The sequence below is a fragment of the Pollachius pollachius genome, assembly GCF_949987615.1.
Source record: "Pollachius pollachius genome assembly, chromosome: 2".
NCBI classification, from domain to species: domain Eukaryota; kingdom Metazoa; phylum Chordata; class Actinopteri; order Gadiformes; family Gadidae; genus Pollachius; species Pollachius pollachius.
The window spans coordinates 30,415,692-30,431,632 of record NC_136935.1 but is presented as its reverse complement, the minus strand read 5'-3'; the positions used below and the strand labels follow the sequence as shown (position 1 = coordinate 30,431,632).

At 42.9% G+C, this 15,941-nt stretch overlaps 2 protein-coding genes across 2 annotated transcripts in view; one reads left to right on the top strand and one right to left on the bottom strand.

Annotated features, from left to right (window-relative positions):
* Positions 1 to 171: 171 nt before the first annotated feature.
* LOC307091864 (TBC1 domain family member 24-like) lies at positions 172 to 5,649 on the bottom strand. The gene is made up of 11 exons (XM_079758699.1): positions 5,339 to 5,649; positions 4,877 to 5,091; positions 4,480 to 4,744; positions 3,930 to 4,043; positions 3,100 to 3,516; positions 2,620 to 2,859; positions 2,161 to 2,316; positions 1,751 to 1,814; positions 1,545 to 1,643; positions 1,168 to 1,462; positions 172 to 721 (listed from the first exon to the last, which is right to left on the bottom strand). The coding sequence occupies exons 1-11, from the start codon at positions 5,545 to 5,547 to the stop codon at positions 543 to 545; spliced, it is 2,253 nt and encodes a 750-aa protein (XP_079614825.1). The 5' UTR covers positions 5,548 to 5,649; the 3' UTR covers positions 172 to 542.
* A 1,706-nt stretch (positions 5,650 to 7,355) lies between these two features.
* The window catches only part of stx8 (syntaxin 8), a 40,722-nt gene continuing 32,136 nt past the window's right edge, over positions 7,356 to 15,941 (top strand). The window contains exons 1-6 of the mRNA XM_079730097.1: positions 7,356 to 7,431; positions 8,149 to 8,248; positions 8,695 to 8,789; positions 9,237 to 9,344; positions 14,328 to 14,455; positions 15,369 to 15,461. Of these exons, the coding sequence (XP_079586223.1) occupies positions 7,415 to 7,431; positions 8,149 to 8,248; positions 8,695 to 8,789; positions 9,237 to 9,344; positions 14,328 to 14,455; positions 15,369 to 15,461 (541 nt within the window). The 5' untranslated portion in view covers positions 7,356 to 7,414. The remainder of the gene's footprint in view (positions 7,432 to 8,148; positions 8,249 to 8,694; positions 8,790 to 9,236; positions 9,345 to 14,327; positions 14,456 to 15,368; positions 15,462 to 15,941) is intronic.

Here is a 15,941-nt window from a genome sequence, read left to right as displayed (position 1 = left end):
CATGATCCACACCTGCAATGTTGGTCTTTCTTTGTAGTTCGATTGCGGAGCAAGGTGGCTTGGAGCAGTTTCATAAAGTTAGAAGCCACCAAAATCATATGAAAGTCTGCCTAGTTCCTACAACACCTGTCTATAATTATTTCTAACATGGACACATAGAGGGCTTCAATCACGATTTCAAGGCATCTATTTATTTTTCTGTATATAAAAAATATATAAATATCACAATTACTGTAAAGTAAACCAACTCAAATATTCCAATTAATTTAAAGATAAAATATCTAAAATAACAATAGACATACAATATCTAAAATAACATTAGGCCATATGATGTTTCTTTCCCAATAGCTGAAAAGTTGCAAAAAAATTAACAAAACTCTGAAATCGAAAAATCATAAAAAAATTCCTGGTTATAGTTTAATGCCATCTAATCTGAAGTGCTTGATATATGCATAATGATAAAAATAATTAAACAAATTGACAAATACAATAACAAGAAATCACTTAACTTAATGTGTCTTAAGCATTATTTCAAGCATAACTTAAATGTGCTCTTCTTCACTGGTTACGACCGAGATTGAGTTCTGGATCCCCCAGGCCTCCAATGACTGGATCTTGAAATTTCCCCTACAGAGCGGCGTGCTCTGGAATGTGTCACATCTCTCTGTGAATCCACTCTCAAGATCTCCGTGTATGCAGAGTGCATGACCCCCATCGCCACCTGGGAATGGACACACGTCATAATGACGGAGTCAGCATATCAACCACACCGCCAGTTTGCATCAATTCCAGGCTATACTCCAAGTGTTGTTGACAACACAAGAGAAAAAAGGTTGAGTTTGTGTGTGTGTGTGTGTGTGTGTGTGTGTGTGTGTGTGTGTGTGTGTGTGTGTGTGTGTGTGTGTGTGTGTGTGTGTGTGTGTGTGTGTGTGTGTGTGTGTGTGTGGATGTTTGTGAATGTGAGGGTGGGTGTCCCTGTCTGTCTGGCTGGCCAAATTTTGTTGACCAAACAACGCAAAGTGTTTTGAATAGAAGTACAGGTCATTTCTTTCTGTGTGTCTTATTCTGTATCTGTAAATATGATCTGTCTTAAATAGGTAATAAAACTACTATATACATAAAACATTGAAACATGTTTTATCATCATCCAAACATTACAAGGCTTACCAATGACAAGCTTGTTTTTGCCGGCTGCTATAAACATGGACGCCACTTGCTCCTTTAGTCTCTTGGGGTCTCTAGCAGTGATGGGATCATCCGACGAGGCTGTCAAGGGGACGGTGAGGTAGCTGGGATCCTGGAGATTGCCTGCAGGACACGTCAGGGTTTGCATGGGGCTGGTGGCGGCTTTGTTTGGGAAACTTTCACTGTCAGATGACAGGGAGGAGACACTGTTGCCTGCGTCTCCACGGGTCATAATGTTGACCATTGCCCGCTGGTAGCGCTCCATGCTAGGCCGGAGCTGGAAGGAGAAAGCATTGAACTTCAGTGTTCAAGAACTGAATAGATCAGGTCAAAAGAAACAATGGTTGATATTCTCTCACCATGAAAACAAAGCACTCGCCCGTGCCAAAATAAGCTAGTTCGTTGGATTCATGCTTTGTTCTTTCTGTCAAATCAGTTGACAAGAAGCTACCACAGACCTGTTATGTGGAGGGAGAAATAGTGTTATCATCACAAAGAAAATGTCCCATGTTCAATAAATGACTTAGCTCAAATTTCTAAATGTTTCACTCGCTTAGAATCTCACCTCTTCATCAGCCGTTTTGAGAATCAAGACAGCTGGTTCGTGTCCCTCGACAAGAGAGTAGAATCTTTATGAACAACAATAAAAGGAAATTATATTACTACCATAGATGGTTTTAGTATCACAATTCTACTATACAACTGCAATTGATTATTATAATTGGTATAAATGTTTACAGTGAAAACACATGTAGTCTCCTTTGTTATGCAACTAAGTCTCAGGGTACGTTTCACATTTGTAGATGCTTATTTGTCTTTAGTAGTTATTAATGACAAACAACTGATGTTTTTTATATAAAAAAACATTATTATGAAATTATTTGATTTATGACTGCAGGGAATCAGTTTTTCTCTCTGGCATTTATATCAAAGCTCTTCAGTAGAGGCTAAATTAAGGGAAGCCTTTTGACTCACGTAGCCAGACTTCTTCCATGTTCAGCCGTACTGAAGAGCCGAACTGGACTGAAGAGGGCAAAGCGTTCTGGTATCCAGGCCCAGACTACTCTCATTTCGGTCCCTGTCACAACACTGGAGCTAAAGGGGCTGAAGTCCACCATCTGCACTGATTGTCTGAAAGAACCAAAGGAAACCGCCGCAATATGTCAGAATATTAAAATGGGAGATTTTTGATTTTCTGACATCTATACCCTCAAATCAAGGATTTATATGAACCAATGGATATTACATTATAGCATGTTTTTGTATCTGCCATCTGTACTTTACATCCTGAAGTAAATCGATCCATGCACATGCATTCTCCAGTGGCTAGTTTTGTTCAGCAAAGTAATACTACATTTGTATGAAGTTTGTCCAGATCAGGTAACACCATGTCATAGACTAACTGCAGACAAACCCCCATGCCCTGTTACCCACCGCTTTTGGTGGATGCTGACGCCTTTTTGCATGAGTGAGTCTTTGTTGGCATTGAATAGCAGGTTGAGCTCTCGCCGTGTGGCCATCTGGATGGCGAAGGACATCTTCAGGAGCTTCTCGGCCGTGCAGTGGCGCGCCACGTTCTCTACGAAGCTCTTCATGTCCCTTCTGAAGTCCTCCACGCCGGCCACCCGCGACGCCACAGATACTTTGTAGAGGCTCAGTAACGCCAAGGCAACTCTAAGTAGAGAGGCTTATTATATTACTATGTTAACGATTATATAAGGTTGGATACGATTTTTCAACAATCAACAATAAATGTAATCATGCATTATTTTTTATTTCATTTGTGAATACATTTTTAATCAGCATGGCTACATTTAGACATTTTGAGCATATGACGGACAAACAGAAACACACACACATGCACACAACACAGCCACTCACATAGCCACCTCAACCCTTCATGCAGCAGCTGACCTGTAGAGCACTTTGTAGCCCTCCAGGAGGTAGACATCCAGTACACGAATGGCGTAGGTGAACGGCAAGTCAGCAAAGATCCACATGATCCAGTCGGAGTAGAACTCAAAGAGGTTCTGGTGGGAGCTGGCGATCAGCTTGCGAATTCCCCGGCAGTACTTGTTGGCTAGGTCTCCGAAGGTCATGCAGGAGGCCCTGTACGTAAGGAAGGTCTGGTCGATGTAGCGCTTGTTGGGGTCGTTGTAGGTGATGAGCCTGCAGACACTGTGGAAGCACTCTGCCTCATCCTCGCTGAAGTGGAGGATGAGAGACACCAGGGCCGGCAGGATGGGGCAGAAGTTCATCTCGGGGAAGTACTTGCTGATGCAAAGCAGAGTCTTTTTCACCGAGTTGAGGCCGGCCTTGTTGAGACAATGCCTGGATACGGAAAACAGGAAATGAAACTCGGCCTGAGATATAAATAAAGTACAACGTATATATGCAAAATGAGGTGGACAACACAAACAGATCAAAATCTTGTTTGTATTCTACCATCAAGATAGACCATATGACCATGAAGCTAGAGCAAGGAGTGGAAGTCTTTATGGAAATATCAGCCACATGAGCCACATGCGCAGAGGGTGGTGAATCGTATTTGTTGCTGACATTATCCTTTTTGCTTGCATGCATGGGATGAGTGTGTGTGTGTGTGTGTGTGTGTGTGTGTGTGTGTGTGTGTGTGTGTGTGTGTGTGTGTGTGTGTGTGTGTGTGTGTGTGTGTTATGCTACATGCATGCTTCTAATAGAGTCAAGAGTGATTGTTTAGGTCAGTACACTTTCAGGGCTGGTACCTCGGTATTTCCCCCCCCTCCATGTACTCAGGAAATGGGTGGGTACTGATCTTCTGCTCCCCAAAAAGCTCTCTGGCCAAATCCTGGTAGACATCTTTGTCCGGCGTAGGAGACCTGATTGAAACGTTTGGATTACAGTTGCAGTCACGTTATTAGATCAACTGCACGGTGCGCTATGGTCAGGATTTTCACAACAGAACATCGCTATTATGCTGGTAGCCAAAGATGTTAAAACGTCGTACCTGTGCGTGTGTGTGTGTTTGCATGCATGTGTGTGCGCTTCCGTGTATGTGTCGCTGCCTTTGTGTTGACGTGCGGTGTGTGCGCGTGCTTGTCTGTGTGTGTAGTGTGTGCGCATGTGTGTGCGTTTCTGTGTATGTTTGTGCGCATGTGCGTGCTTGCGGTGTATATATGCGTTCACGCTTGGCACATGCGCACTTGAGTAACTTGACTAACTGGTGCGACAGGCCTGCTATTATAGTAGTAAGATATATATACATAATTTTACTCATTAAATGAATTTGTCGTGTGAAGAAAATGTGCTTCAAACCTGGAGTATATGCCGTGGATGATGTGGTAGTATGCCTTGGCCCGTAGGGTGTGGGGAGCGGCCCAGAATCCCTCTCGACCCATGGTCTTCATCTTACTGTGGTCGCTCTTCAGGAGCAGCTGGTAGCGTTGAGCGGCCTCAGGGTCGATCTTCTCCCAGTCCACAAACTGGCCGTACTTCATTCCTGCACTAGAGCTGATCTCCCAGTTATCTGACTCGGAGATCGTCAACATTGAAACCGCCTTAAGGTTTCCTAGGCTGCCGGCTAATTACAAAGACAAAAAAAAGTTCTTTGCATCTGGTGCACATGTGCAATGATTAAGAAATACATTTTGTGCTGCAATGGGTCCTGTAACAACACATTTTTCACATTATAATGTTTGAGGGATGAGGATACCATTCTGTTCTTTGGTTGAGACATGCTTGCTGGATTTGGACTTGGATTTCCTGGAGGTGAGCCGCGTGGTGACGTTGGTCCCGCTTTTCTTATCCTTTTTGGTCCCTTTGAACTCAAGCAGGGTTGCAGCTTTTGGCCACAGGAAATAAGACCGGCACTCGTTTTTGTCGCATTCATCAGGTAAGGTCTCGGAGGTCTCGTAACTGTAAAAGGACCTAAAGAAAATGTGTTTTGCTTTGTTGTTGTTTGGAGTTCATATCATCACACATGTTTACCATTTAGGGCAGAACTTCTGGCTGCGATCAATTAGTTGAACTGAAATTACCTAAAATATCAAAAACATGTAAAAGTATCAAAAGTACATGTATGACACAAAAAATAAGAAGGATTATGATCTCCCCAGGGGGGGAAAACAGACAACATAAGCAATAGCTCTTGTAAACGCTGGACCTGTGAGATTACCTGGAACGTGGCCTGACCACAACCTTCTCTGTGTCTGCGTGCAAACCGTAGTTCTTGGCGTCCTCTGCGCTGTAATAGGAGTGAGACCTCTGCCTGCCCCGGCCATTCGCAGCAGAAGTCAAGTCTTGGTTTGCTGCGTTCAGTAAATCTAAATCCATAGTCCCGCAGTGGGGGAGCTCCAAAGTCCTTGTAATATGGATCATTATCATCCAGACACCAGGAATGGTGGCATGTGTGTTTGTATGTGTGTGTGGGAGTTTGTGTGTGTGTATGTATGCTGGTGTGTCTATGAGTGTATAGAGGCTGTTCTGTCAAAGTGCTCACTACTCAAACCCTCTGGGAAGGAGGGTTTATATACAGGCTATTATGTGTGATCATGTGAGACCCGCATGGGGGTAAGGCTGCTTTTGCGGTTTTGTTTTTGTGTGTTGAAAATGGAAACTTTCTTTTCTAGGCCTCTGATCTTCTTTATCCAAAATGGTGGTGTTTTGTTCTTAATTAATTCCCTTTTTAAATACATTGTTTTAGGTGCAATTATATTTAGAAAACAAACACAGCAGGTCTTATTTGCAAACCAATGGACATACTTATTAAATAATTACAAAAAGAGTCCATTGATATGTTTAATATATCACACACATACGAGTTTGAATCCTTCCCCACTTGTATTTTAACACTTAACAAAAAAACACAAAAAGTGGCTTTCCACACTCGTAAATAGTTATATTTGGAAACAACAAGTGTTGTTGTGATGTTGTTACAATGAAAACAAATAAATGACTACATAAATGTTTGTGTCTATCGTGTCTTTCTATAAATAAACATATTAATTATCAATGTATAATACTTTAACTAAAAGCTTTTGCAATGTTGATCCGTCACACATATAAAAAACATAAAAAGTCATGTTTGAGCTTGACGGTACTTGTCAATATGCATTGACTGAGGGACCACGGATGATATACAAAACAACATACTGTAAATAGTGGTGACAATCTCTGAGAAAACCACTATGTGGGTCACTCAAAATCTCTCTAGTTGTAGCATTCAGAATCGACGATGAATTCTGAGAAGTCTAACCAATGTTTTTGTTCAACACAACAGTTATATGTTATGATCTAAACACAGCAATTGTTTTGCTATGAAACAAAAAACCTCCATAAAGTCTTCATGTCATGTGCTGGTGCAATGGTAATAGGGAAGATTCGAAACAAACTCTACTGTCCCCTATGGGAAATATATATATTATAATAGTTACTTAGCAACATCACATAGGCCTCCATCACATAGGTTTAATTGCTCTGGTGGCCATACAGACACATTTAATTAACGTAATGAGACACATCCGTTGGACCACCTCTGTGATGAAGCCTTTTGTGTTGTTTTTTTTCTGTAAGATTTTAAAATGGTACCAACCCATGGGGGGCTCATAACATTAATAATGGGTCTGGTGGGGCCTTGTACCAGGGCAGGGTAGCAGATCAACACACGTGTGTACTACGCTGACACCTCTGTGAAAAAGGTCTATTGATTGTCATGCTCGCTTTTAGATGTTGAATGCTGGGCATGGGCATGGCAAAGAGCATGGTTTACAATGTGTGCTTATGTAACAGGTGTATAAGTTATATTTCGTTTATTGATTTATTATTTTTCCTGTTTGAACTTTTTTATGGATCTATTTTTTGTTGATTTGTCTTTTGTTTTGTGCCATCCTCTTGAGTCGGTGTGTTGCCCTCCTTGAGAGAGGAGTGCATTTGACATGGACATCTTGTTGATGTGCTTATATTGTGATATAAGATTAAAGACCAACTCTCTTAATAATGTATTTATATATATATATATATATATATATATATATTTATTTATTTGAGAGAGAGAGAGAGAGAGAGAGAGAGAGAGAGAGAGAGAGAGAGAGAGAGAGAGAGAGAGAGAGAGAGAGTATTGCATTTACTACTGACCCTTTAACGATTTTGCCAAGTATCTTTTGAACCTCGCAGAGCGCCGTTCTGACGTCACACCAAAACAAGAAGCTGCTAACGCTTACCTGGATACTTGCTAACACGAAGTCATCTCAATATGTCTCAAGATCCTTGGTAAGGGTCATAATGATCATTCTAAATAGTGGCCACTTAGTTAGTGTCGTTGTTACATTAATTTGGCATTTACGGATCTTGTTATGGAGGCTAATTGTTGCGAGCTAACCTCAACTTGTCGTTGCAATAGTTAACCATTTCATTATAAATGGAAATGTATACCATGTACACGTATACGTTTTTTAAATATTGTGTTTTGTTGAATGTTGAATAATTGCACTTATTAGAATTAGACTGTAATGTACACAAGGGAGTATGAGTTAGTCCTGGCATTGCTAAATGTTATCACATGATAAATGTCATGCTTAATCCTCACATCGACAACGCTGTGATAAGATTCGCCCTGGTACTGAAACAATACGTCTTGATCGATGTTAAAACCTCTCATCTTTACCCATAGTAGTGCAAAGATTAAAAAGTACCCTTGGTCCAAACTCTTATGTTATGAAATGACATGTCAAGATATGGCATGGCATGTCATGTTATACCAAGACATGTCATGTCATGTGATGTAATTTCATGTGACATCATGTCACAAGCTCATGAGGTCATGGCTTGGCACTTGTTTCTATGAACATCTTTGCAGTACCGACAGCGATATATTGTTGTTTCTCTATCTTCTGACACATGTACTTATTGTATGTCGCTTTGGATAAAAGCGTTTGCTAAAGAACCTAAATGTAAATGAAAGATCTCATGTGATGTGATGTTATGAAGGTTACAGAACTACGACGCGACGTGTCGGCTGGCGCAAGACATAGCCGAGAATATACATGAACGGTCAAGACTACAGAGAACCGGGGGCAACCCGGCCAAGGTGAGGCCGTGGGGTGCACTGTGCACCCATAGGACCAAATTATCTGATCCATAAGCCTAGAATAACAAACTTCACAATAAGGGCACATTAATTAACACTTTATTTACATTAGTTAATTAAGTTAGTTAATTAAGGTAATAAGCATTTATTTAGAGCAAATTATCAGTTAACTGATCAAATAAGCCTTTACTAATGGTGTTCGAGTTTACTCATAGTGGTAATAGGTATCGGTATAGGTAAAATGTTGATGTTAACAAAGGTATTAATGTAAACATTTAATAGTGTTTAGGTTAACACACTACCCCTTACCCTTCTATATGCTAATGCTATGTACATTCGAATAATGCTTATTATTGCATTAACTAATGTTAATTAATGGTTCATAAATGTACCCTTATTGTAAAGTGTTACAGAATAATTCATTTCAATGCATGGGATTATTTCAGATCAACATGACACTAAGAGCGTCATTACAGAAGCTCAAGCAAAACATCTCCCAGCTGAAAGAGAGCCTGCTACGAGCTTCATCGTCCCGTCGGATGTATCCTTCTTGAAGCTGTACTTAACATTGGTGTCTCACATCTGGTGTTAACATGTGCCTCTATTGGTCACAAAGCCTGAAAACATTAGAAACATGCATAAAAAATTGGTTGAATACAATTATATCTCAACAATGAATATGTGGACTACAACTAGTGTTCATATCTCTTTCTGTATCGTTGTCATTTACTCGCAGTAACAACAATTTTCCAATAGAGGGCAACATGGTATCTTTTAAATGTCAAACTTGTCTCATATTTAGTAACGTTTTGTGTAATACCTTGGTAAAGGGTATGTGTCAGAGCAACAGCAAAAATATCATGATAATTGTACTATCACTCCTTTCTCATTTATCATCATTAACACCCAAATGTCACAAGGAAAAATGCTGGCTGATAACAACATATTATTCTATCAATAACTGTTTCCCTTAATACAACCATGTTAGAATGCAGTCAGAGGCTGACAGGAGACAGAACCTAGTAGATGACCTGGTCACCAGAGAGAAACATCTTAACGCCACCTTCAGAGGAGAGGTCAAAGAAGAACCCTCCAGGTATGCCATGTCATGCAGTATTAATGTAAAATTATTAATTTGTCAACAGGCACAACAGCTTTTCCCTTTTTCCGTAGATGATCAGATTACTTTATATTTCTTAATTGAATCAGAGCATTGATTGTTTTATCTGTGACTGAAATACATGTCGCTTTATCATTAATGTTTAAAATTAACCAATATAAAGAATAACATGTTTAGTATTTAGTATGTTTTCTCTCAGAGGGTAATTACCTGAACTCTTAATGTCTATAACATGTAAGCCAGTTGTTCAGAAGCTTGATTGGTTAATGGAATGCATAGGTGTTGAGCTTGGGATCGAAATACATGTAATAGTAGTTTCAAACTAATGGCTTTTTATCCACCCATCCACCATAAGGTCACTGAAGGCCCTGCAATGGGCTGACTCATTCTCAATTATGGGTTCAAATAAAAGTCTTGTGTTGCTCAAGGGACATGTTTTTGTAAACATGCTATTTGAGATGGATTTAATTTTTTCATTGGTAATATATGAAATGTAAAAGTGCAATTAAGTCTATCCTTTTACTTATGGAAAAAAAAAGTGGGTTAACATTTAGCCTCTTAATCACATCAGGAATGTGTCAATTTACGAAGGGGGTACTGTCACAATAGGTCAGTGCTGGCAGGATCCACCATCATTTATTAGTCAATCCACCATCCTATTCAAGCCCACCCAGGCCATAAGACTTCCACCCCCTTTTTTAAAACGGCGATTCAAAAGAATAACCGGCGCCACGTTGTCCAATTAAAATAATGAATCTTCACTTTATTGGATGATTCCCAGTTACATGCTTGCTGCTCCCCTTTGAGGATAAGTCACCGGTCAGTAACTTTGGGCGGCAAAGTCTTTGGACATCCGGTATGAGCCGTGCACCTTGACCTCTTCCCCTGTAGCATCAATTGTGGAGGGAGGCCTGCCTCTCTGCCGACCCCTCCGCTAATTCATTTCCATTAGGAGGCTTTGCAGGCGCTTCGCACTGCTGATCACATGTTTGGCACCTTCCGACACACACACACACACACACACACACACACACACACACACACACACACACACACACACACACACACACACACACACACACACACACACAGTGGGAGTAGGCCTGGCTCTGTATATAACTCCTCATCAGACTATTACTTTATGACTTGGAATTGTTGACAAAAGCGCCAGGTGTCACCGCTGATATCCTCTTCATCCACTGATTTCATATTGAGGTGACTGCCGAGGAAACAGATGGCTGTTACCTAGCGTAGAGGGGCTGACCCCATCAGCCAGCGTTTATTTGGACAGGAAGAGGAAATAGGCTTATGTAGCTCACTTCCTCCTGAATTAATTGTCTTGTTTTTGTGTGAAAACCTTTGTAAAGCCTGATGGATTTTACTCCTTCGTTATATTTGGTATATTCATTATCTCAAATGTAACAAAGACATGTCAGGCACGTTTGTATTTTTATTTTCATGAACTATGTAAATCCACGCTGTCCTACCGACCAAACTGTAAGGAAAAGGCAAGGTACAGTGTTCTAGATATATGGCTCCAAAACCAACACCTGACACCTGCCAGTGGTGGATAGATTTGACCGACTGGCGTGTAAAACACAATCAGGGTTACACATTAAAACAATTGCCTGGCCTCTGGATTTTTCCACTCTGGCAGGTAGAAAGATAGTTAGTTAATTTTGGACCCTCTACTGTGAGTGCCGTGTAGCCAGGACATTGGTGTTTTTACAGGGGACGGGACTTCTCCCCTCCCCTCTGTGTGGTCCTAGAGGACAGAATGGGGGAGGGTGGGTTGGCTCGGCCATGCTTGGTTAACCTAAGCCCGGGCTTGGAGAGCACTGGAGTAGAGAGAGAAAAAAAAGGGTCTGGGGCTTTAGAGGTAAAGCTTAATCTATTCCTAAAACAATACTTTCTCCATCTCAAAGTAGGACATGGGGCCGCGATCTGAGGGGCTCGGTTAACCTTCTGCGAGCCAGCGGTCCCACAACTTCAGCTCGCTCCAAAAACTCTCTCCCTCCTACTCGATTGCCCTCTGGGAAATAGCTGTAATTAGTTAAATCTTGCCTGTCCAAGTCTCTTAGATCAGGGCCTTGATGTTTAAGCCACAATGGCCGTGGCCCCACCACTTTTACCGCCGCCAAGCAAGTGTGCCTGACTGATTTTTAGCTCTTCCCACTGATGGGCTAATTGGATCTTCACACACTGGGCGCCGTCACATAGGAAGTGGCCGGGTTCCAAGTGCTGGGTTAGTTATCAAACATGTTAGCAGGATCAGGCCCGGTGCCGCTGCAGAGCAGACCTACTGATGGTATCGGTTCTGGCCCGCACCGTCCAAACAGCAGCACCGCAAAGTCTCTGTTTCCAGACCCTTATCGTACCACTTAAAGATGATCGTTGATACCAAAGCCCAAGTTAAATGAATTGCTGAGAAATGCGATCCATGCTCTTGCGCTCGGGCCTAAGGGGAAAGTTTAGCTTGCCTAATATGGAGTTTGTGCGCTTATGTCACGTTCAGCAGTTGCATTCGTTGGTCTTCTTTGAAATGTGAACGGGTCAAAAGTATCCACGAGAGACGATGTAGCATATCGCCACTTAAAGGATTTCATTTTGACAGGAAAACCACAACATGGACTCTCGCTTGCCTCGGTTTAATCACTTCCTGAGTCACACAGGGGTCTCCTTGTGGCTCTGCTCATGTCTCCTGGATTCCACCAGAAAATCTGTTGCTCTTAATAGATACGTTCAAATCCTTTCTCACACTGAGACCCCTGGACTACTCACCACAAATCAGCCCCGGGACCCCCAGACACAGCTATAAGCCATTATCAAGGAAAGGGCTGTAAAAACCTGTGTTAAGCGAAACACAACAGAGCCCTCTGGTGTGTTGCTATGTAGCAGCAAGAGCCGATAGCAACCTTAAGGCATGTGTGCTATGCTAACGTGTACAGCAAACTCGCTGAGTAAGCAACATTTTTTTTGTCTAAGGGGCTCATGCTTTGAATTTTGTAGCAAATGAATAGATTTGTACAGCATTATCGAAACAGTCAACGCTCTTGAGCTTAGTTTAGGATACTTGACAGCAAACTGTTTGTGACATAAAATGTAGCTCAGTGGAGGCTTCTCCAGTGAGGAGAGGGGAAGATCCTCCTTAACATTGTTGAGAATAAAAAATGTAGATTGTCCAGACTACTGTAATGAATGAATGCCCTTAAACATGACTACTTTAATGCCTTTGTATATGTAATGTTCGTTTCCCTGGGTAAAGGGATATTAGCACTCCCTATCGCCTATTGACAATTACTTCAGGGAGGACGTTCCTCCCTCAGCCTCCATTGACTCCCATTCAATTCCCCGAAAGTGTTGGCGGTTGGTGAATAACATGGGGTTCAATGGGAGAGAGGAAGAAAGTCCTCCTCTGAGTGGGTGTGACTAGCTAAGGGATCTGGATCCCGCCTACGTCTATTCAGGAATAGGCCTGAGCCCTGGCTGCGCTATGAACCAATAAGCAGGAGCCCTGGCTGTGGAGCAGCCCGGAGGGAGGGGTTATCCCCTCACGTCTATGCTACGAGAACCAACGAACCCGTATGCTTCGTTTCCACCGAGCGGTGCGCTACTGGTCGTTGTGGTTCAGTGCGGCTCTGTTCGCTTGTGTTGACGAACAGAGCAACGTTTCCGTTGCCCGCGGCCGGCCTGCGGAGCCCGCGAGGAGGATTGACTTGATCTATAAATATAGTCCCTCAATCTTAATTGGCTTAACACCATGACCAACATTCTGAAACACCTATTAACATCCACATTTGCCTCAAACAATGTTAGGCTTACATCCCATGTAAATAGTTGTCAAATAATGTTCTTGTTGTTCTTTTAATTGTTTTTTACTCTGACCGTTCCGTTTGATATTGTGGAAAGGATGAGTCAGAGCATGATGCTTTTTAAATGGCATCACTTTTGTTTTTGTGTTTTAATTTTTCTTAAAACAATTGTAGCTGAAAATAAACATAGCCAAATTACAACCAATGGCTTCAGTCATTGAGGGCGAAAATAGGCCCAATGATAGGCCCAGATTTATTATTTAGTTTTACAAATCAAGAGTAGGCCTGATTTGACTAATTGGCTCTGCATCCTTTCCTTCTGCCCTTGTAGTCCAAGATATCCTGCCCACCAGCTTTCAAAGTACAGTGCTGCCACTGGTGGATTTGTATCGATTCACATAATTATCCCTCCCTGCTATTTTGTAGTTCACCAAAACACCCTGAAACAACTTGAGACTCACATAGTTATGCCACCATACGCCACTAACAGTGCAAGCAGGCAAATGGCAACCAAGCGAGCAGTCCTTCCTCCCTCACTTTAAAAACCACCAGCCCCCACTGATGTAGCTATATATATCCCTTACATACTTTTATTATTGGGGCTACTTTTCCTACTTGATTGGATCTTGGCACCACCGACAATGTGTGTACTTTCACTGTGGAAGAACTGAAATCAGGGCAAGGAACTAGGCATCCATTACATGGGTTCTGTTCAGGTCAGAAATAAATATTCCCTTTCCTATTCTGCCTCTACGTGATTCACATTGGTAAACCGCACACACATACCCACATAGGAAATGGGGGGGCATACCAAGGGAAATCCAGACCCAAATGGTTTATTTTTATTGAACTCAATCATCTCAATTGTAGCTGCTCAGATAGATAGAGGTCAGGACAGTGAGGTGGCTAAACCCCCACAGTAGATGCCTTACCCCCTTCCTTCCCCTTTTATCACATTTCAAATCTAAATTCACAGTTTGTTGCTTTGAACAGAAGCCTAACGTAAAGGACTATAATACCGCGCACTGTACCGTCCCTCATTCGTGTGTTTGTGCCAAGTGGTTTGTTGAAGCAGGAGGCAGGAAGTGCAGAGGAGCGTTGGGCCTTACGTCTGAAGACGGTAATAACATTAACCCACGTCTCGCAGGACGACGCTCATGTCCGGAGCAGGGGGCGGCGGGGGAGCGGTCAACCCGTGGCTGGTCAACGAATCGGAGGAGACCAGGGGCCTGAGCTTCGGAGAGATCAAGCAGCAGCAGCACAGCATCATAGAAGGTAAGTCGTGGCCAGCTCCACCTCACCGTCGGGACACTCGCTCGGTACCTCTCCCATTACGGCTCTGGCTATTGTCGGGTCTGCTTTGGGAGAGTCCTGTTAAGATGGGGAAACCAAACCGCACAGCGTCCCTCTCCCCGTTCCCGGCGGGGTTACTGGGGCTGTCGCTGGGTCATGGTGAACCTGAACCTGTGGTAACACTGGATTCCTGTGGTTGTCTGTGACAAGGGCCAAATGTTGGTTCTAGTTCCTTTGTTTATGTTCTTCTCTCTGTTATGACATTGTCTTGTGTGTGTAGATTCTGCCTAGAACAGTTTGCTATTTAAGTTGACATTTGGTCTGATAGGGACACGGGTGTCTCATTCGATTCACCTGATCTCTATGTTCACCACTTGCAATGTACTTTCCTACACCGTTCTGCCAGTGGTTCTTTCTCCACCTGGCCCCAGGATCAGTTGTAATAACAGAGCTTAAATGACGTCCATGTGGTCCACTGTCCACTCAGCTGGGGTACTGAGGCCCTGTCAATCCAGATGCTGCCCCCTTTGGAATGCCCTGCACTCTTAATTATCCCCATCCTGCAATTGGCTCATTTAAAAGGAATGGCGAACCCGGCCGTCTCTCAGCGGTTTCTCTGATCTCTATGGCTGTGTACCGAGTACATTCCTGTGCACATACGTGTATTACTAACTACATTGGTCGCTGATTTTTGGTGTTTTTCTCTTTTCTGTTTCTTTCTTTATTCCTTTGTCTCTGTCTGTCAATCTCTGTCCGCCTGTCTTTCTGTGTGTGTTGGTGTCTGAATGTGTTTCTGTCCGTCAGTCTGTCTGTCTTGATGATGGGTTGTAGTGCAGATTCTCAGGGTTTCGTGCTGTTGGCCACTCATCCGTCTTCTGGTCTTTTCTCTGTCCAGCCCAGGACGCTGGTCTGGAAGCCCTGGCAGCGGTCATCAGCCGGCAGAAGATGATGGGCCGGGAGATAGGCAACGAGCTGGAGGAGCAGAATGGTACGCAACAGTATGTGTGTGTGTGTGTGTGTGTGTGTGTGTGTGTGTGTGTGTGTGTGTGTATGTGTGCATGTGTGTCCTTACAACTACGAGTGTCTAGAATTCCAGATACGCTGCACATTACATCGTCCTGCAGCGGAACGACCTATGCATTCTCCAAGTCTGGGAGAATGTGTCAGACACACATGTGTCAGACCCACATACACACTCACGCTCACACACACGCAAACAGAGACGCACACACACACGCAAACACACGCATAATCAGCCATCACCATAGTTGAAATACATGACATCAATACATGACATCAATGGACACATGCACACACAACATAGGTTGTGTGTGCACGTGTCCATTGCTAATCTGGAGAAGGCGCATCGGGGTTCACGCCATAACTCTGTGAGAGCCCCCCCCCGCTGCTTTAATGCCTGGCGCAGAGCCCCCCAGAGTGAGCTGCTCTGGAACCAGATCTGGGCTAA

Excerpts from the sequence above, each read along its gene's own strand:
- LOC307091864 (XM_079758699.1), bottom strand. The coding sequence starts at position 5,547 with ATGATAATGATCCATATTACAAGGACTTTGGAGCTCCCCCACTGCGGG. Across the intron at positions 2,860-3,099 it reads GGCTACAAAGTGCTCTACAG|AGTTGCCTTGGCGTTACTGA; the intron begins GTCAGCTGCTGC and ends CTCTCTACTTAG. Across the intron at positions 1,815-2,160 it reads CATGGAAGAAGTCTGGCTAC|ATTCTACTCTCTTGTCGAGG; the intron begins GTGAGTCAAAAG and ends TTGTTCATAAAG.